This window comes from Symphalangus syndactylus, chromosome 12 (assembly GCF_028878055.3).
Source record: "Symphalangus syndactylus isolate Jambi chromosome 12, NHGRI_mSymSyn1-v2.1_pri, whole genome shotgun sequence".
Lineage (NCBI taxonomy): Eukaryota > Metazoa > Chordata > Mammalia > Primates > Hylobatidae > Symphalangus > Symphalangus syndactylus.
The window spans coordinates 30,039,891-30,062,908 of NC_072441.2; the positions used below are offsets into that span (position 1 = coordinate 30,039,891).

A 23,018-nucleotide genomic window follows, 5' to 3' on the forward strand; every position below is an offset into this window, starting at 1 on the left:
CAGTAAAAACTTAGATGAAGTTAATTTTTATTAACTTCTAAGCCATACATTGGTAAGCATTGTTAAGGAACTTAGGACATTGACATATGTTAGATTTCTAAATTCAGATAGTTTTGTAGACGAGCAGGAATTAGAAGTGAAAATATTCCATCTGGGAGCATATTGTTGGTTAATAGTTGATTCCTGATGGTTAGTCTGCAAAGATGTAATAGTTCACATGGATCTTTATATCTTGTTGAAGGAATGTAATCAAACCAATTTGAAATAATTGGACGTCTTCCTAAACTCAGGTGTGTCTGAAGAAAAGCAAAATATTTTACTTTTGTAATGTTTTGTAATTTGGATTAGTCCAAATTATTAAAACTTATTTTTAATTTAAATTTAGAAAATAGACCATAAATCTATAAAACCTTTATAACTTTTTTCCAAAGCATTTTTACTTGAGGCAAGTATTTTATTCCCATTTTTTTTCACAAGGATAAACTTCAAATAATCTGTATGTCTAAGGACACAAGGCAACATTTTTTTACAACTATGAATCTGAACAAGTTTTTAATTTTAGTTGGATTGTACTTTTATTTTATCTACTTCTTCCTGAAGAGTAGTTACAGTCAACTTAGCTATATAGAATTATCTGGGAGACTGTAAAAAATATCAGTGCTCAGGCCCTACTCCACAAATTCTGATTCAACTGGTCTGGGGTTGGACACAGACAAGGTAAGTCCTAAAAGTTTCCCAGGTGATATCAACCATTGTAGAGTAAAGCTTCATACACAAGAAGGCCTGACAGGAGGCCTGTCCAAATGAAAAGATGTCTTTTAAAGGTTTAGAAAGGCATCTTTTAAAATATTTAATCTTACGGGTCAAATGTTAATAGATTGACTTAGGAGGAAAAAACATTGCTGTATTACAGAAATATTCTCCACTAGAACATATACTCCACAGGCTACATGATACTATTGTTTATCTATTACATCTATGATGCATTCATTATTCAATTATTTAACTATTAAAGAATATATGCTTAGCATTGTGACAGGTGCTTGGGATAATTTGCTAGGGTAGGTAAAATAGACACAGCCTCTGTGCCTACGAGACTCATGGTGCAGAGGTAGAAATATCTAAACATATATTTACAATAAAATATGTGCTGTGATAGGGAAAACTACTGGGAAGTGTGGAAATGCAGAACAGAGGTATTTAAAGTGTTCTTTAAGCAGTTTTAATGCTATTCTTTATCTTCTTGCTCAATGCTATTTTACTTTATTAAACTGCAATTGATTGGAACCCAGCTATAAATTTTTCACCACTTAGGCAGATGATTTTGGTCAACTCACTCCCAGTGCTTTAATTTTTTTTTTTTTTTTGAGACGGAGTCTCGCTCTGTCGCCTAGGCCAGAGTACAGTGGTGCGATCTCCGCTCACTGCAAGCTCTGCCTCCCGGGTTCACGCCATTCTCCTGCCTCAGCCTCCCCAGTAGCTGGGACTACAGGCGCCCGCCACCACACCCAGCTAATTTTTTGTATTTTTAGTAGAGATGGGGTTTCACCGTGTTAGCCAGGATGGTCTCGATCTCCTGACCTGGTGATCCGCCCACCTCAGCCTCCCAAAGTGCTGGGATTACAGGCGTGAGCCACTACGCCCGGCCTGTCCTAGTGTTTTTCAACTAGTGTTGTATCTCAGGAATAGCATTCATGGAACTGGTTGAGAATTGATATGTTCTGTAACAATTATGCAGAATTAATACTGGACCAGGGACAAGCAAGTTTCTGAAAATGCAAAAAAAAATTTTTGTTTTAAAAATGGGCTGCCAAAATAATTTGATAAATTTGCTTTGCTTACAGTTGGCTCAGGCATTCATATTCACTGCTGAGGCATTAAAGAAAAAAAAAACAGTAGAGTTGTATCTCTTGTGAGTTTATTTCTGAAGTCACACCCTTAAAGATTGGGGGAACTACTGGATTCCTTGTTAATTTGATTGGTTTAAATTTATAGAGGTAGCTTTCTATTAAACGGACTTATTTCTTGCTACTAATGGGCATGATTCAATTTGATGCTGACACTTGCAGTTCATTTTGACAGGGTACCCTATATGCTGTTAATTGTTTTCTCTAAATTTGATTTATTCCAGAAACTTTATTAAGAAGGTCTCCACATTTCTGAGGGATAGATATTTTCACTTGAACAAATATTTTAAGCCTTTATTTATATTTTTATAATGCTTGACTTTGCTTTGAGAACTTGAATGGAAAAAATCTGTTTTTTGACATATGATTGTATTTGTGGGGAGAAATGTAAACCTCATTTTGAAATATTCTGTTGGAAAGGAAGTCTGTTAAATTTTTTGATTTTTTTTTAAAGGACAGAGACATCTTAAATAGTTTTAAAAATATAATTAGGATATAATATATACCTACTTAATACTAAAATGAACTATACATATAAATTAAAATTCTTTCATATTTCTGAAAACATAAGAAGTAAAAGACTGTTTGAGATTTTCCCTATTATTTTTATTAATAGGCATATACTCAATGATCTGTCACTGGATATATTCTATAAATTAAAAATTAACTGTATTCTTTCCTTTACAGTTGAATCTTAAGATTCACTAATATTTGAGCCCATTTTTTTTAAAAGTAGTTTTCTTACCTTTATTTCCTTGACTGAAATGACAGAAAGCACTCTGGAACATAGTACCAAACATGTTTTGGCATCTTCATGGATGTCAGCCAATTCACGATCAACCATTACTCTTATTCTCGAAGGGTAGAGTATTATTGTTAAGACAATGTTGATAGGTTTTTTTTCTCTTTCTAAGATTCCATATTGCAGTAGTATTTTGAAGATATTAGACTGTCTTGTCTGAGCTACATAAAAGAGAGGTGTGATGCCACTTAATGGGCTTGGACAGTATACTGGTGTGAAAGTTCTGTGAATTAAACAAAACAAAAACTCATTGGATATAGAATTAAGAAATGTGACAAACACTCTATCTTGCTAGTAATGGGAAAATGATAGTTTAAATGTTAAATGTCTTAAATGTAACTTTATCTTTATATGTTTCTTTTTCTTTTTCTTTCTTTTTTTTTTTTTTTTTGAGATGGAGTTTCCCTCTTGTTGCTCAGGCTGGAGTGCAATGGCATGATCTCCGCTCACCGTGACCTCTGCCTCCTGGGTTCAAGTGATTCTCCTGCTTCAGCCTCCCGAGTAGCTGGGATTACAGGCATGTGCCACCACACCTGGCTAATTTTGTATTTTTAGTAGAGAAGGGGTTTCTCCATGTTGGTCAGTCTGGTCTCAAACTCCCAACCTCAGGTGATCCACCTGCCTCAGCCTCTCAGAGTGCTGGGATTACAGGCATGAGCCACTGCACCCAGCCTATATATTTCTTAAAAGGAGTTTTCCACTCTATGAATCTAGACTAAACTGAAGGTTAAAAGAAAACTCCTACCAAACACTTAAACCCCATTTACGTTGTAAAAATAAACAAAACCAATTTATAATATATGTAAAGTGTTTACTTTTAGTCATAGCAATTCTAGTTGAGAAATCTATACTGCTTAGGACAGTATTACAAAACTGATGTAGCTCTGGAAAAAATAAAATGGAAAACGAGGACAGAACTTTTTGATTTAACTTTATTAATAGAAAGAATTATGTGATCATTTGCATATCTTTTTGTTTTTGTTCTTCTTGATCATGTACCAGACATGAGCTTGAATTGAGTTTGGAGATTAGGAAAGGAATAAATACAACTATCTTAATTCTATGTTTTTAACTTTAATAAAATTAGAGTTGGTTGGGCTTAGGAAATGTAAATTATAGTGAGAACTGTATCAGGTCCCTCAAGGGCAGAATTTTTCTTCTTGAGTGAAATTTTGAAATCTAGGGAAATCTTGTTTTCCCTAGAGTGTCACATGATGGCTAGACTTAAAAATTTATCTTCCCTTATGACAGAAATGAAAACTTTATTTTTTTAAATGGTATATACTTCTTGCAGTTGTTTCATTTAATAGACTTTTATGCTGTTATTTTGGTCAGAGTAAATATTGTTGTGGTGTCCTTGACCACAGGGGATTTTATATTAGCAAGCCATAATTTGCCAAGTAATATGGTTTTTAGGCTAATGAAAGAGAAATTTTATTAATGATTTTTGTCTGTGGAATTCTCTTGACTGGCCTAATAAAATACTGCAGGACAACACACAAAGCATAAATACTGGTTTTAGGCAACTACTCAGAGCAAGGAAAGTCTTATGCAAAAAGGGGAACTTTAAGACTGCATATATAGTACTTAGGTAAAATGGGAGGCAGCATGGTATAATGGTATAAACGATAGAGACAAGTGTTGTAGGTTCTAAGTTTCAGCTCTTTGAATTGGCTGTGTGATCTTGGGCAAGTTGGCCTCTTTACATCGGTTTCCACAAGCATTTATGTACTCATCTGCTCATTCCTTCATTACCTAATTTATTTAACGCTTGCTTGCCTAGAGTATACTGAGGAGTAGATACACAGAGATGAAAGATATAGTTCTTGACTATTATAATCTAGTAAGGAAAACACAAGAAATTGTATAAATACAATACAAGGTGATAATCGCAATGATAGAAGCATGCTCAGGGTACTATAGAAGCACTGAGGAGGGGTACTTAACTCTATCTGAAATAGTCATTTCCTATAGGTTATCCAGAAACTAAAATTTGAAAGATTAGTAGATGTTTTCCAATAAGAAGGTTCGAGAGAATGTTTTAGGCATAAGCATAAACCAGCATTGGAGGATTGCTATAGCAGAACTAGCTATGGAAGATAAATGTTTTGTGATAGATGAGCTTTTTTCAAACTGTTTTTGAAGAATCTGACAAAACTAAGAAAAAAGAGTTTTTCTGGTTGAAGTCCTAGAGCCCTTACCCCCTACTGGATCCTTGTTCAGGTCTCCAAAAAGTATAGTTGGAAAGTCACTGGACCAACTAGTTTATCTGCAAAACTTCACCAAACTCTGAAATGCCAGGATTTTGTAATTTAAAAAATAGTGAATTGTAGTGCAAAGTAGCATTTTAGAAATCAAGATGTAGGTTTTTGTCATAACTCTGTCACTGGCACTATACATACATATACGTATATATATACGTATATATATACACACATACACATATAGAAAGAAAGGATATATATGTATGTGTATACATATGAATATGTATATGTATTATTTCCTGTCTCTCTCGTGGAATCATCTCCAGACCAATAATGTCCTGGGCATCTTATCTTTTTTACAAATACTTCCAACGCATGGAGAACTTCTAAACTACTCATCTTTCTACATTACCTATCATTGGTATGCAGTTTCCCAAAGCGCCACTGCATCCAGGTCTTTCACATTTCTTTACTTTGTATGTGTTCTTCTCCCCCGCCTTTTTTTTTTTTCAATTCTGCAATAAGTCTAACTCATCTTTATGAGACCTTGTCTAATAAACTGTTTTGTGAAGTCTTCTTTGATTACTCTGATATATCTCATACTCCTCAGGGCACTTTGTACCTACCTACATTAAATTTGTATCTTTTGGAAAACTTATTTAACACCTCTAAACTTTCATTTTCTCTTCTTCAAAATAAATGGATAAGCAAAACAATCTACAAAAGTAGAAGCTCCTAAAAGACAGTAATTTCATCTTAGTTCACTACTACATATTTAAGTGCCTAGAACAATGTTTGGCCCATATTACGCACTCAAATATTTGTTAATTGAACTTTTTTTTACTGAAAATTTTGACTATATTTATGTGATAGTAAAAAATTCCTTGAATTTATCCTGTAGCTTTCAGGCCTAACAAGATTTTTGTTGATGCGTAATCACTTAAACTTTTCAAAGGCAACTTAATGTATTCATCTTGCTTGTTCTTAAGAAAATATTTGACTTGAGAACCTTATAAGTAGGGAATTCTGGAGACTCAGGGGGGCAAAATATACCATAAGTGGTCATTATTAAGGTTTAGAGATATTAGTTGATTCTAAGATATTAAGATTGACATTACCTTTAGAAGATACTGAATGAATACTGAAAAATATTGAAAACATGACTAAAACTCAAATAGGTTTAAAATGAGATTTAAAAGTCTAATCTGTACCCAAATGACATATAATTAATCCTCATGTTTAAAGAGTATGTTACTGTAAACCGGAATTTGCTTAATCTTTACTGACAGTTAATTATAGCAGTACTTATATGGATGAAGTGCAGCAAGCAAAGCAAGAATTAGTTTTTAAATGTGAGGTTAATGAACTGAACTCTTGGTATCTGAAAACCTGTCATAATGCTTATGAAATGGGGCATAATATTTCCATATAGACATGCAGAGGATGATTCAGTTTTTTAGCTATAATTATTTCTAATTTTTTTCCCTTCTCATTCTCCTTCAATTTCTAGCTGAAAATTTTGATAGATGCTTCTCCAGAATAATTTTACATGTGTGATATTTCACACAGTTGACTTTCTTAAAACTATGTTTTCCTATTACTCAGTTGGGCTAGTGTCTCCAAGTTACCCATTTATCTCTTTGGCTATTTCTCCTCAACTGTCTTTCACTGGCTCCTCTTCCTCTGCCCTCAACATCTAAGTAAGTATGCATGGCCTTTAGACCAATTTTATTTGACTATTCCCAGGCAATTTCATTTATGACCATAACTTCAATTCCTTTCCATTTATTTATTTCAACAAATATTGAATGCATACTATATGCCAGGAACTGTTTTAGGTGTTTGGGATATATCAGGAAACAAAATAAAGATCCCTACTATCTTGCTTATATTATAGTGAATGATTAACAACAATATAGGATGAACATAGTAAGCAAGCAAATTTTATGTTAGAAGGTGATGAGTGCTTGGAAAAAAGAATAAGTAGAGCAGAATAAGAAGTATGGATATGCTGTGGGCTGGTACGGTCAGGGCATTTTTAAATATTAAATGAGATGATGGAAGAGTACATTACTGAAAGCTGACATTTGAACAAAGACCAGAAGGAGGTGCGGAAGTTAACCATTTGGATATTTCAGGGCCCTATGGTGGGAGACTGTGCCTGGAGTGATGAAGGAAGAATAAGGGAACCAGTGTGGCTGAAAGAAGACAGAGGTAATGGGATGCCACATTATTTAGAGCCTTATGGATCACTGTAAGAACTTCACCTTTTACTCTAAACCAAAAGGACAAGCCATTGGAGGTTTTGAGTAGAAGAGTAATGTGATCTGCCCTTTGTTGAGAATTTGTTATAGAAGGAAGGAAATCACTTAGCTTGGAACATAGTAGTGGAGACAGCCAGATGCTGTATATTATTTGCAGGTAGAACCAATAGATATCCCAACATAGATGTGAGCTGTAAGGGAAACATTAAGGACGGCACTGTTTATCTAGCCACATACTGCACATTTCTACCTCGATATCCATTAGGCAGTGCAAACTCATATGTCCAAAACTGATTTTATAGGTTTTTAAAAATATTTTATCTTGATAAGTTTGTGGTATGACCATTTTGGTGGGCTGAATAATGGCCCCTCAGTATGGCAAATAGGATTTTGCGGATATGATTAAGATCTTGAGGTGGGAAATTAACTAGGTGTGCCCAGTGTAATTCCAAGAGTCCTTATAAGTGCAGAGAATGTTGGAAGCAGAGTCAATGAATAAGATATGATGATATTACAGTGCTAGCTTTGAAGATGAAGAGGCTATCAGCCAAGGAATGTAGATGGCCTCTGAAAGCTGGCAAAGGCAAGAAAACAGATTCTTCCCTAGAGCCTCTGTGTGGGACTGGACCTACTAACAATTTGATTTAGCTCTATAAGAGTTATTTTGGACTTTTGAACTCCAGAACTGTAAGAACTAAACTATAAATTTGTGTTGTTTTAAGCCACCAAGTTTGTGGCAATTTGTTGCAGCAGCAACAGGAAACTAATAACAACTTTCAACCACTCTCAAAATTTAGAAATCTGAAGATTAACTCTTTCTTCTCTTAGATCCTCCAATTCTGATCACTTACCATGTCTTGTAATTCTGTCTAAAAGTCTCTCTCCTTTCTCCCACTGCTACCGTTTTAGTTTAAGTTCTCATAATTTACCTGGACAGCTGTAGTATCAAAGGGCGACCAGAGGTTGGGAGGCATGTTGGTAGATCAGAATTAGTTCTCCCTTCAAAACTATTATAAATACACACGTAAACTAAGTACATATACTGTGCATGCTATGCAAATTCAGCCTCAGGGATCTTTAACCACCCCCCTTTAAAAAAATTAGATCACTTTCCCCCCAACTCTTCCCACATAGAACATTGTACTTGCAGTGCTTGAGTAGTCTACTAACTGGTTTCCCTGCCCTAGCTGCAGCCTGTTTTCCCAAAATCCAATCTTCAAATGGGGCTGATGAATCTTTTTAATTCTACAAGTTGACCTTCACTGGCCAGGCATTACCCGTGGTGTAAATTTCATGTTCCTCACTCTGGCCTACAAAGTCCTTCATTCTTTCAATTCCAGTCTTCATTTCTCTTACTACATGATTCCTATCTCACTCTCTAGCTATTACTAAACTGCTTGTAGTCATTGGATGCAATAATGTTGTTTGTATCTCCCTTAGTTTCAGTCATCCTCCTTCTATCTAGATTACATGTCTTCAAGGGAAAGAAAGAAGAAACTCTTTGTTATCTTTTAAAAATCAGTTTAAGACATCACCTATTCTGTTGAGCCTTCTCAGATACCTACTCCTCCCTAATGGTGTTAACAATTTCCTTCTCTGCTCTCTGTACCTGTACATGCTTCTATTTTTGTACATAGAGTGTGGCTATAATTGCTGTTTACATTTATGCCTCACTTACTAGTATATGAGCTCTATAAAATCCGGAAATATGTCTGCTTTGTTTTTGTATCCCCAATAAATAAATAGCGTCTGGCACTTAGAAAATACTTAATATTTTTTATTGTTATTTGAATGGAATGACATCTTCTCCCTTTAGCCACCTACAATCTGTCACACTGTGGCATTTAGATGTTTTTTGCAGGTTTGTGGTGAAAATGAACAAACTTAAGTTTCTTCCTCTCATTAATTCTATCTCCTCTCCTCCAGGGAGATATAATAGGGAAATTATCAAATTAGAGTGTAAACAAGGGAGGATGACCAAAGAATGATGTTGTCGAAGTAAAGAACAATAGATAATATAGGAAACTTGGGGTATTCATTATGAGGACATAATAGATGTGTTAAAATATTTGAGAAGTTTTCTTGTAGAAAAGAGAGCAGACTGATCTTTATAGCTACTTGGGCAGGGATGGAGAAATGCAAGACTTCAGTGCAGTACAGGAAAGAAGAATCAAATAAAGCTACTTCAAAATTCACTTACTCATTCAACAAAATCTTGACTGAGCAGCTGCTATGTATCTGTCATAGTTCTACACACTCTCTCTGTGAGGATAGATAGTGAGCAAACCAATGAAAAAGGAACAACAGTAAATAAACAGGTCAGTGATCAGCAGGTGCAGAGAATTAAAGTACAATACTGTAATGATTGAGTGGCTTCTTTAGATTGTGTGAGTAGAAAAGGCCTCTTTGAGAAGATGGTATTTATACTGTGACCTAGCTGATGAGGAGGAAGGTCCAAGTGAATAGATTTTCAGGCAGAGGGAACAGTATTATGAGGCCTTATGGCAGGAATGAACTTGAAGATGTTCAAGAAACAGAGAGGTCTTTGTGGCTGGACTATAGTGTTCAAAAGGGAGGGTAATACAAGATTGGGTCTGGGAGAAATACAGAGGGACCTTTCATGTAGAGTTTTTATTTTTGTTTATTTATTTTTTATTTTATTTATTTATTTTTTTGAGACGGAGTCTTGCTCTGTCGCCCAGGCTGGAGTGCAGTGGCGCCATCTCAGCTCACTGCAAGCTCTGCCTTCTGGGTTCACGCCATTCTCCTGCCTCAGCCTCCTGAGTAGCTGGGACTACAGGCGGCTGCCACTGCACCCAGCTATTTTTTTTTTTTTTTTTTGTATTTTTAGTAGAGACGGGGTTTCACCGTGGTCTTGATCTCCTGACCTCGTGATCCGCCTGCCTCAGCCTTCCAAAGTGCTGGGATTACAGGCGTGAGCCACCGCGCCTGGCTTCACATAGGGTTTTTAAAAAAGGAGTATTTTTTTTTGAAATTTATACCCCTTGTATAAAATCACTGTAGTGGAAAAACTGGAGGATTTTAACTATGGTTGATATGAGCCATTTTGTATTTTTAAAAGGTCACTCAGGCTTCTGAGTCATTAACAGATTATAGGAGTTGAGAGGGAAGAGTGGAAGCTGGATGACTCTTTGAGTCTATTGCAGTTTTCTATGCAAGAGGTGGTGGTGAGTTCACCTAGATTTGAAACGGAAGAGATGAAAGGAGATGAAAAGAAATAGAAATGATTGGGATATGTTTTGGAGATAACAGGACTTACTGATGTGTTGAAGCAAAGGAAAGAATCAAGAATAAATCCTACATTTCTGCCTTGAGCCACATGGTAGAGAAACAGGTGCTGTTAATCGGGGGTTGGGGAGAATTCTGGGGAAGGAGAAGGTTGGCAGAGAGGGGGTTGAGTTAGATCAGTATTCTGCTTTGTTTCTGTTCAGTTTGAGATGCCATGTGGCAATGTCAATTAACTAAATATAGAAGGAGTTCAGAGCTCAGAGGCAAAGTCAACACTAGGGATAAAGATTTGAGAGTCATTGGCATATACATCATATTTAAAGTGATGTGACTATATGTTTATATATTATATATATTCAAATATTTAGTTATATATAACTAGTTATATTTAGTTATATAACTATTATATGACTAGTTATATTTATATATTTATATAACTAGTTATATTTATATTTAGTTATATATACAAAACATATATAACTATATATAACATGTATGTATAACTATATATAAATATATATAAATATAAATATATATATATATATAAAACACTAGGAAAAACAAGGACCCCAAGGCAAAGGAACGGTTTACCTAAGGCAATAGTTAACTCACTACTACTAGAATTGTTTAAGAAGAGACCAGTGAGCATCAACCAGTTGCTGACCAGGGTAAAGGTCTGCTAATGAGTTCTTAGGCTCCATACAAATTTAAAATTCTATGATTCTGAGAGGTCCAAATGATGTTGCGATCAGTAGAACTGGCCTGTAATGGGTTTTACCTTGTGGATGCATCTAAGTTGAAATTTATTAATTTTAAACCTGTCTTAAGACAGTTGTTAATGGCACTCTATCACGTTCCACTGTGTTTCTCTGTTTCATTTTCCTTCCAGCTTTCTCCTCTCTGCTTCCATTTTTAAATTTTAAAAATTTATTCTCTCTCCCTCTGTTTGACTCAACTTTTCTTTCCCATGGACCTTCCAGGGCTATAGACAGGCACTACTTAGCCCAGCTAGTGACAGTCAGCTTTGGAAGATTTGCTGATCTCTGCTGTAGTTACAAATATAATGGTTACTTAAAACACGAAGTACTATTTGGTAGTTTTGTTTACTGTTGTTTCCAAACTACAGCTATCAGTTCATGTACTTTAGTAATCATTAAGTAATGAAATCCAGTGGATCTCCAGTACCATAGGATGCACAATCAAGAAAAAACTCTGCTTTAGGCAGAAACTAAATTGGTTTAGTCTTTAACTGATCTTGTCCATTTTGTTTTTCATTGCATACATGCATTTATATTGCACCTAGTACAGAGTTGCATACATAGCAATGTGATTAATATTTTGCTGAATGAACACATGAATGTTTTATTCAGACAAATATCTAAAACCAAAGAATAAATTAAAGTTAGTGCAAACTAGGTAACTTTAAAATCTGTATTACGGGCTCTACAAAGAGGATATATTGGAGATTTTTTCATAAGATCCTCAGTAGTATGCATTAGGTAGATTGACATGTGAACACTATAAAAATTTGGTTCTATTATCGATAGCATCAGGTACTTGACCTTCATTGTGCTCAAATTTGGAGAATTTGGAGTCCAAATTATCAGTGTTTAACACACAAATAGGGAGCTATTGTGTTTAATAAGTATTGCTATGTGAAGATGTGTGCATATTCCCAATTATACTTTGAAAGTCAGCTTATAAACATATATAAGTATAAAACCTCAGGATTCTCAGAAATAGGATATCATAGTATTACACAACATAGTGTCCTCGTTTAGTTAGAGAAACATGTTGTTTAGCACTAACATGTAAGCTGTGTAGAGCGGAATCACTAATGATTTATTGGTACATAATAATTTACATATAAATAAAAATGGAATACATAATAAAAGAGTGAAGGAGTGAACAACTGGTCAAGCAATTAGGTGAGAATTCCTTACTTCATGTATAGCCACTATACATGTTAATTTTAGAAAAAAGAAGCAGTCTACTCTCCTAAAGATAAATTTTCTTGTTCTATAGTGAAAACATACGAAATTATTACCTCCATATCAGCGCCAGGTTACAACTTCTGTCTTGAACATAGTCTTTTGTCTTCTTGAGAAGCAATTCCACAAAGTCAGGATTACCTTTTCTGGCAAAAACCCAGTACAGAATTGTATTCACACATATTTCAGTAAAGTCGAGGTTAAAACTTACTTCAAAACGGTATCCTGATTTTTCCACAAATACAATGTAATCTGTGAGTAGTGCGTCAAAACCATCCAAGTCCACATACCTCAGAATTTTTGCCAGTGATCTGTAAATCCTTGGTTCATAACAGTGATATCCCCACTGACCCAGAAATTGTAGGGAGGGTCTTTTAACAATTTTGTCAAGGAGATTGCAGAATATATTGCTTCTTGGACAAGAAGTCTTACGACATAATTTAGTAGATTTACTCATTGTTAGTTATAGCAGCAGTGTAGAAATAAAATCAGAGGTAAGCATACTGTAATCCTCCAGTTACATATTTTGACAATGTGGCAGGCTTTACTCCACAAACAGAAGTGCCCTTTAAGCTGTAACCAGAAAAAATAAATATTACCATAAAGTACTGGATGACATCACAATAGGTGGAGATTCCTCCACAATAGGTAGAGGTCACCAGCATAGGCCAGAGGGGATATTGTATGTAACTGGTGACATTTGAAAGAGACATATTGGACAGAAATGGCATGCGTGAAAGCTAAGATACAATATATTTAATTTTCTAAGAATTCAGTTCAAGGTAGTCTGCCTGGTTTCTCAAGTTCTGCATGTTTCTTCAGTAGACTAAATAATAGTAATAAACAGATTGATTATCCTTTGTAGGCTATTATGTAAGCAGACAATGATTGCTAGAGTGAATGGATTCAAGTGTTGTTCTCATGTTCTGCATGAATACTGTATGCTCTCATTTAATCCTCATCGATTATTCCCCCTATCTTATAGTTGAGGAAATTGAGGCTTACACAGATAGTTTTTTGTTGTTTTTTTGTTTTTTGAGACAGGGTCTCACCCTGTCACCCAGGCTGGAGTGCAGTGGTATGATCATGGCTCACTGCGGCCTTGACCTCCTGGGCTCAAGCTTTCTCTCACCTCAGCTTCCCAAACAACTGGGACTACAGGCATGCACCGCCATGCCCAGCTAATTTTTGTATTTTTTGTAGAAACAGAGTTATGCCATGTTGGCCAGGCTGGTCTTGAACTCCCGAGCTCAAGTGATCTCCCTGCCTCAGCCTCCCAAAGTGCTAGGATTACAGGCTTGAGGCACTGTGCCTGACTGAGGCTTACATAGGTTAAGTAACTTGCCAATATATTCATTCCCAAAGAGAAAGAATGTCATACAATATTAACCAAAATTTAAAGACTTTGTTTTACATTTTTGTTGTTGAGACAGTGTCTCACTCTTGCCTCGGCTGGAGTGCAATGGTACGATCTCAGCTTACTACAACCTCCGCCTCCCAGGTTCAAGCAATTCTCCTGCCTCAGCCTCCTGAGTAGCTGGGATTACAGGTGCGCACCACCACGCCTGGATAATTTTTGTATTTTAGTAGAGACGGGGTTTCACCATGTTGGCCAGGCTGGCCTCGAACTCCTGACCTCGTGATCCTCCTGCCTTGGCCTCCCAAAGTGTTGAGATTTCAGGCGTGAGCCACCGTGTCCGACCTTTTTTTAGAATTTTAAATTTTACAGAAATTATTCCTCTATAAACCAGGCAGAATGTGTACAATTTGGGCATTAAAGGTACTTCAAGCTTGATATGGTGTCCTTGCCCCACTACAATAGAGGGGAAAGATGTTATGGTTGTTTTTATCATTATTCTGTAGTTAATGTTTCAGCCACCTTTTTGTACCATTCACAGAGTGATCAGTCTTAACAACCTTGGGTGTATGTATTAGCATTTTAAAAGGTAATTAAATATATTCTTTTTCCTTTGGCATATTTTTATTTAAATCATGTGAATGATGTCTCTTTAGTAAGAAAAAATTATTACTTTAGATTTACTATAATATACATCTACTAATATTGCATTTTATTTTGTAACCTCTAAACTGTCTGTTCCCAGCTGGACAACCTAATTAAACTAACTACATATTGTCATCGTTCTGAAAACCAAGTTTTGTCGTTTTCTTTCATTTTTTCTGTTTTTTTTTTTGCCTCAAAAAATATTTTTTAAATTAAACTGTTTTACTGATTTCTTAATACAATACATAAAACTTATAAAAAATTGAAACATTATAGAGCCAGCAACAATTCCTCCCTGAGATAATCATGCTAGCAGTTTTATGTATAGCCTTTCAAATGTTTTTGCTTATGTGTGTATAAAATTTTCTTTTTTTAAAAGAATACAGACACCTAATCTGAAGAAAATTTGTCATTCTTATATGAATAGGATAACATTACACATAACTTGCTCTATAAGTTACTTTTTATTTCTATAACAATGTAGTATTATTACCTTTGTATGACCATATTTGGTCATACATGCTAACTATGTCCTACTTGTTACATATCAGGTACTCTTTTAAGTGCTTTATATATTAACTCCTTTAATTCTTACTTCACAGGTAAGGAAGCTGAGATGTAGAGCTTAAGTGTCTTGCCCGAGATCATTTGTCTAGTAAGTGATAAACCTGGAATTTGAACCCAAAGAGAATAGGGCTAGAGGCATTCTCTCTACTCTCCCCTGGTTCTCCAAAGTGAGCTACCTTTCCATTTCTGTGGCTAGTTTATGAAATACGGTCATGAAACAAGAGCTCTACAATTATATGTCAAAAAGCAGAAGACAGTAGGTTAATCCTGCTTATGTTTAGAATATACATTAAAGTAATACTAATGTAAATCTGTGGATATGAAAAATTGAGTGATTTTTTTCTCATTTTTCTTTGTACTTTCTTGATAATTTGAATATTAGTGTGTATTTTTTGATTATGAGAAACAAGTCATGCTCACTTTGAAAATAATAACTACAACATAGTAAGTCAAAGCTGTTGCTGCATTAGTTCTTTAAAATTTTTAAAACGTTGGCCGGGCACAGTGGCTCACGCCTGTAATCCTAGCATTTTGGGAGGCCAAGACGGGCCTTGAACTTGAGGTCAGGAGTTCGAGAACAGCCTGGCCAACATGATGAAACCCTGTCTCTATTAAAAATACGAAAGAATTAGCTGGGTGTGGTGCTGTGTGCCTGTAATCCCAGCTACTTGGGAGGCTGAGGCAGGAGAATTGCTTGAACCTGGGATGCAGAGGTTGCAGTGAGCCAAGATCGTGCCATTGCACTCCAGCCCGGGTGACAGAGTGAGTGAGACTCTGTTTTAAAAATATATATATTTTTAAAGTTATTTTCACTGCTAATGTAAACATCAAAAATATATATAGTAGACAACCTACTAATTAACACTAGCTAACATGTATTGAGTTCTTCAGTACTTACATTGTACTAGGTGGGTGCTTTATATGCTTTTTTTCTCTTTTAACCATCATAATTTTTTTTTTAATTTTACCCATTTTATGGTTGAGGAATCTAAGGTTTAGATTGGTTAAGCCACTTGCCCAAGGTCATACAGCTAGTGAGTGGCAGTGATTTGAACCAAAGCCGAATCCACAGTTCATGTTCTTTGCGTTCAGCTCCTTCAAACTTTGGTATAGCTATAACATCTGTGCTAGAGTATATCTTGTACATTTCATATTTGTAGAAAGCTCTCAGTAAAATAATTAGAAGTCTAATAGCACTGAAATATATTCCATGCTTTAATAAATGTCCTGACTTAAAGAAATAAAAATGTTACATACATGTTTCATACATAATATGCTAATAATTGAGAAATAATGAGTTTCAACTAAATATCTTACTTGGTCTTTTCAGTACTTAAGATTGCATAACCTAAACATAGATTGAATGTTGGCGTTTATGTGTTGTAAGTAGGCCAAAAGCTATATAGGTCCCAAATGCTGCCTGAAATTTCTACTCTATTCTTTTAGGTTAGGGCATTTCAGACCTAGGTGTTATACTTGAAATCATTATTACTAACTAATGCTTGAAGTAATTTGTTTTTATTGTATTCCTAAGCCTATGACCTGGCTCGGCCCAGCTACATTTTGTTAATAAGAGGGAAGCATATCAGGAAAATCTGAGTGCAATGGTTTAGGAATTGGGAAAGTATAAAAGGTGTAGCACAACAGCACTAGACAACTGAGGTAGTCACCTACCTAAGGAGAGATGCCAAGGACAAAGTTGGCCAGCTAAGCACTTTCTCCAGAAATGGGATTTATAGGTAAGTCACACATGAGTGACATGTTTGTATAGTCTCAGCAAACTACAAAACAAATATCAGTAGATAAGAATGACTTTGATTGATTCAGTAGTACAGTTGTTACATAATTATATAAAATTAAGCTTGTAAAAGTTCTATTCTATCTACTCTATAAAGTTTATACAGATTGAGCATCCCTAATCTGAAAATCCAAAGTCTAAAATGCTCCAAGATTTGAAACTTTTATAGCTCTGATATGACATCAAAAGTGGAAAATTCCACACCTGACATGTTTGCTTTCTGATGATTCAATGTACACAAACTTCGTTTCATGCATAAAATTATTTTAATATTGTATAAATTTATCTTTAGGCTATATATATATATAATGTATATGGAACATAAATAAATTTCATGTTTAAACTTGAATCTCATTCCCAAGATATCTCATTATGTATATGTATGCAAAAATTCCAAAATTTGAAACAAATTCAAAATCTGGAACACTCTGGTCCCAAGCATTTTGGATCGGGATACTCAGCCTGTATTAGCCGTTTTACCAGGCTTTGCCATTCTCAATACCATTCGTTTCTAGTATTGATTCGTGTATTTAAAAGAAAATACATAGCAAAAATATATTTGAGAGAAGAGGAATTTCCTGATTTTTGAAGTATGGGTAGGATCAGTGTGTATTTCCAAAGGCAGAGTGTCCATGTCCATGCCCATGTACATATTATACGATGCCTTGAATATATTTTATTTTTTTATTTTTTTTTATTATTATTATACTTTAGGTTTTAGGGTACATGTGCACAATGTGCAGGTTTGTTACATATGTATCCATGTGCCGTGTTGATTTCCTGCACCCATTAACTCGTCATTTAGCATTAGGTATATCTCCTAATGCTGTCCCTCCCCACTTCCCCCACCCCACAACAGTCCCCGGAGTGTGATGTTCCCCTTCCTGTGTCCATGAGTTCTCATTGTTCAATTCCCACCTATGAGTGAGAATGTGCGGTGTTTGGTTTTTTGTCCTTGCAATAGTTTACTGAGAATGATGTTTTCCAGTTTCATCCATGTCCTTACAAAGGACATGAACTCATCATTTTTTATGGCTGCATAGTATTCCATGGTGTATATGTGCCACATTTTCTTAATCCAGTCTAACGTTGTTGGACATTTGGGTTGGTTCCAACTCTTTGCTATTGTGAATAGTGCCGCAATAAACATACGTGTGCATGTGTCTTTCTAGCAGCATGATTTATAGTCGTTTGGGTATATACCCAGTAATGGGATGGCTGGGTCAAATGGTATTTCTAGTTCTAGATCCCTGAGGAATAGTGTCGGCTTTACAAAATATTTTAAGATACATGGCAAACTGGATTTTTATTGTTCTATTCATGAATTGAGATAACCCTCAGGAAATACTTAGACTCATAATTTTGGTTCCCTTAGAACTTTGGCTTGCACAGAGCTAAAACTGGTAGACTTGTCTCCACCTCACAATATCTACTCAAATTTGTAACACAATCTTTAAACTTAATTTTAACTCAATTTTTGAGTTAGGCTATTTTAAGACATAGCCTTGTGCAAGTTTTATGTGAGTTTTCCTTGGGACCATGTCTACCCCTGAGGCTAGTCAGTTGTGGCTAAAAAAGGCAGAAACCACAAAATATCTAGTATTACAGTTAAATTTTAAAAATAAACACACAGGTGACTCATATTGAGCATATTGGAAATACGATTACTTGCAGAAAATCCTAAGAACATATGTGAAATTTTAACCCTTTAAAAACAAAACCAAAGGTCTAATCTTCTTAATTTATACTTAAAAGTCTCACCATGATGCTAGATGTCCTAGGATTATGAATACCTAAAAGCTATTAACAGATTCTTTTATTGTTTGTCACTCTTCTATTGAGCTATGCAAGGTTCTTTGAGATAAACACATTTAAGGTAGAAAATATCATTAGAAGTACATTAAAATCCAGATTTCACTTTATGTGTGGAAATCATGTGGTATTTTACCCAAGTAAGAATGTAAAGTTCTTACCTTCTCTCTTCCTCAGGAGAATATCACCTCTGCCACTTAGGTGTCATTTTTCCCCTTATCTTGTATTGTGGTCAAAGAAACACATAACATAAAATCTCCCCTCTTAACAAACTTTTAAGTTTAAGCAAATATCTAGAACTTTTTCATTTTGCATAACAAAAACTATATGCTCATTTATTACAAACTCCCCATTCCTCCCTCCCCACAGCCCCTGGCAATCATGATTTTACTTTCTGCTTCGTTGAGTTTGACTACTTTAGCTACCTCCCATAAGTGGAATCATGCAGCATTTCTTCTTCTCTGACTGGCTTATATCACTTAGCATAATGTCCTCAAGAGTCTTTTATGTTGTATCATATGGCAGGATTTACTTCTTTTATAAGGCTGAATAATATCCTCTTGTATACATGTGGCACATTTTCTTTATCCATTCATCTGTAGGTGGATATTTAGGTTGTTTCTACCTCTTGACTATTGTAGGTAATGCTGCCACAAACATGGGAGTGGAAATATCTCATTGAGATCCTCTTTTCAATTCTTTTATATAAATACCTGGAAGTGGAACTGCTGGATCATATGATACTACTCTTTAATTTTTTGAATCAATCATTTTAAATCAATCAATGATTTTAAGTGTTAAAATTACCCCTCTATTTGAATAATCATTTTACCTTCCTGTTCTATTTTAATATATGAATCTTCAGTTTGAGCATTGCATCATAGAGATTTAGAATCTATTCAGTCAAAGAAGCTTATGATATAAATTTTAATTCTTTCATCAATCATCGCGCCCAGCCCTCCTTACTGTTTTCTATGATGGCTGCACAATTTTACATTTCTACCAATAGTGCACAAAGGCTCCAGTTTCTTTACATCCTCAGCAATGGTTGTTGTTTTCTGTTTTGTGTGTGTGTGTGTGTTTTGTTTTTTAAATAATGGCCCATCATAACAGGTATGAGGTGATAGCTCATTGTGGTTTTGAGCCTCTTAACTGATTTCTGGATATCCAACAAAGATGAAGCACATAACATAGTAATCAGTATTTTAGGGAATTCAAGCATAAAATTATTAGAATCTAGCACTCAACCAGTGGTCAATTGACAGCTGACATTTGAGAGACAGAAAGATCTAAGGGACAAAATAATTATACATTTCTATAGCTTATCCTAACATTTTGCACTCAGATTATCACGAATTAGTTTCCAGATATTTTAAGCCACTGTCATGTGGCTCCTTTTAATAATGAACACTAACTAGTATAATCAATTTTTAAATGAGATATAATGTACATGCTATAAAATTTACTCTTAAAGTGTAACGAGCAAAGTTTTAACCAGAGTTTTATAAAAATCTCCAAATTTTTTTTTCTTTTAAGATACAGTCTTGCCCTGTCACCCAGGCTGGAGTGGCAGTGGCATGATCTTGGCTCACTACAACCTTCGCCTCCCAGGTTCAAGAGATTCTCCTGTCTCAGCCTCCCAAGTAGCTGAGACTACAGGTGTGTGCCACCACACCCAGTGAATTTTTGCACCACGTTGGCCAGATTGGTCTCCAACTCCTGACCTCAGGCGATCAACCCACCTCGGCCCCCTAAAGTGCCGGGATTATAAGCGTGAGCCATCGCACCCAGCCAAAAATCTCCAGACTTTTAAATTAACGTGTCTTCTATTATTTGATTCCCTTCCATCTGCTAGAAAAAAAGGGTTTGATATTTATTAATAATTCAATGAAGGCATTGCTGTAATCAGCTTAGACAACATTACCCAAGTACATATTTTTGCAATAAAACTGAGTAACTTGAAAATATTGGCAGTTGTCAAGAATTACTTTGGAACTCGGAACATTTTTTATAGCCTCTATGCTCCTATGCCAGTAACACAATTAATTTTAAGTGTTAAAATTACCCCTCTACTTGAATAATCATTTTACCATCCTGTTCTATTTTAATATATGAATCTTCAGTTTGAGCATTGCATCATATAGATAGAGATTTAGAATCCATTCAGTCAAAGGAAGCTTGTGATATAAATTTTAATTCTTTCATCCATCATCATTCTGCTTTAGGTTTTAAACTTTGTAAATTGGCTTTTACAATCAGTTTACATATATTTGTGTGTGTGTATAGATGTGCAGTCATGCATCACATAACAATGGGGACAGATTCTGAGAAATGCCTTGTTAGGCTATTTCATTTTTGTATGACTATCATACAGTGTACTTACAAAAACCTCAATGGTTTAGCCTACTATACACCTAAGCTATATGGTATAGCTTATTGCTCCGAGGCTACAAACCTGTACAGCATGCTAAATAGTGTGGGCAATTATAACACAATGGTAAATGTTTTTGTATCTAAACATTGAAAAGACACAGTAAAAACAGTATAAAAGGGCTGGGCGCGGTGACTCATGCCTGTAATCCCAGCACTTTGAGAGGCTGAGGCGGGTGGATCACGAGGCCAGGAGATCGAGACCATCCTGACTAACATGGTGAAACCCCCTCTCTACTAAGAATACAAAAAATTAGCTGGGCGCAGTGGCAGGCGCCTGTAGTCCCAGCTACTGGAGAGGCTGAGGCAGGAGAATGGCGTGAACCCGGGAGGCGGAGCTTGCAGTGAGCCAAGATTGCTCCACTGCACTCCAGCCTGGGCGACAGAGAGAGACTCCGTCTCAAAAAAAACAAAAAAAACCAAAAAAACTATAAAAGATTTTTTTAAATGTTATACCTGTTAAGGCACTTACCATCAATGGAGCTTGCAGGACTGAAATTTGCTTTGGGTAGGACCATCAGTGAGTTGTGAGTGAATATGAAGACCTAGGACATAATTGTACACTATTGCAGACTTTATAAACACTGTACAAATTAACTATACTAAATTTATTTAAAATTTTCTTTTCTTCAGCAATAAATTCATCTTAATATAACTTTAAAAAATAAAAAAAATTTGTGGATACATAGTAGGTGTATAAATTTATGGGGTACATAATATATTTTGATACAGGCATGCAATATGAATTAAGCACGTCATAGAGAATGATGCACAATGTGAAATAAGCACATCATGGAGTATTCATTCCCTCAAGCATTAATCTTTTGAGTTACAAGCAATCCAATTACATTTTTAAGTTACTTCAAAATATACAATTATTATTGACTAGAGTCACTTTATTGTACTATCAAATAGTAGGTCTTACTCATTCTATGTTTTTGTACCCATTAACCATACCCACCTCCCCACCAACCGCCCCACTGCCATTCCCAGTTTCTGGTAACCATCCTTCCACTCTCTGTGTCCATGAGTGTCACTGATTTGATTTTTTAGTTCCCACAAATAAGTGAGAACATCTGATGTTTGTCTTTCTTTGCCTGGCTTATTTCACATAACATGATGATCTCCAGTTCCATACGTGTTGCAAATAACTGGATCTCATTCTTTTCATGGCTGAATAGTACTCCATTGTGTATATGTACAACATTTTCTTTATCCATTCATCTATTAATGGACACACCTGTTTCCAAATCTTAGCTATTGTAAACAGTGGTGCAATAAACCTGAGAGTGCAGATATCTCTTTAGTATACTGATTTCCTTTCTTTTTTTTGTTATTATTATACTTTAAGTTTTAGGGTACATGTGCACAATGTGCAGGTTTATTACATATGTATACACCCACCATGTTGGTGTGCTGCAGCCATTACTCGTCATTTATATTAGGTATATCTCCTAATGCTATCCCTCCCCCAGCCCCCCACCCCACGACAGGCCCCAGTGTGTGATGTTCCCCTTCCTGTGTCCAAGTGTTCTCATTGTTCAATTCCCACCTATGAGTGAGAACATGCGGTGTTTGGTTTTCTGTCCTTGCAATAGTTTGCTGAGAATGATGGTTTCCAGCTTCATCCATGTCCCTACAAAGGACATGAACTCATCATTTTTTATGGCTGCATAGTATTCCATGGTGTATATATGCCACATTTTCTTAATCCTAACATGTCCTATCATTGATGGACATTTGGGTTGGTTCTAAGTCTTTGCTATTGTGAATAGTGCCACAATAAACATATGTGTGCATGTGTCTTTATAGCAGCATGATTTATAATCCTTTGGGTATATACCCAGTAATGGGATTGCTGGGTCAAAATGTATTTAAAGTTCTAGATCCTTGAGGAATCACCACACTGTCTTCCACCATGGTTGAACTAGTTTACAGTCCCACCAACAGTGTAAAAGTGTTCCTGTTTCTCCACATCCTCTCCAGCATCTG

At 35.6% G+C, this 23,018-nt stretch overlaps 1 protein-coding gene and 1 long non-coding RNA gene across 3 annotated transcripts; one reads left to right on the forward strand and one right to left on the reverse strand.

Moving 5' to 3' along the window:
* Window positions 1–10: 10 nt before the first annotated feature.
* ASB17 (ankyrin repeat and SOCS box containing 17) lies at window positions 11–21,554 on the reverse strand. 2 transcript variants are annotated; one of them, XM_063624085.1, is made up of 5 exons: window positions 21,499–21,553; window positions 12,708–12,990; window positions 12,474–12,563; window positions 2,653–2,932; window positions 11–296 (listed from the first exon to the last, which is right to left on the reverse strand). In XM_063624085.1, the coding sequence occupies exons 2-5, from the start codon at window positions 12,872–12,874 to the stop codon at window positions 90–92; spliced, it is 744 nt and encodes a 247-aa protein (XP_063480155.1). In that variant the 5' UTR covers window positions 12,875–12,990; window positions 21,499–21,553; the 3' UTR covers window positions 11–89. The 2 variants fall into 2 exon arrangements, with proteins under 2 accessions (XP_063480155.1, XP_063480154.1); XM_063624084.1 differs by having other exon boundaries at window positions 12,474–12,990; window positions 21,499–21,554.
* Window positions 13,114–20,516, forward strand: LOC134733663 (uncharacterized). Its single transcript, XR_010117307.1, has 4 exons — window positions 13,114–13,199; window positions 15,022–15,074; window positions 16,521–16,725; window positions 20,133–20,516. It is a non-coding gene; the product is annotated as an uncharacterized lncRNA (long non-coding RNA).
* Window positions 21,555–23,018: the final 1,464 nt, after the last annotated feature.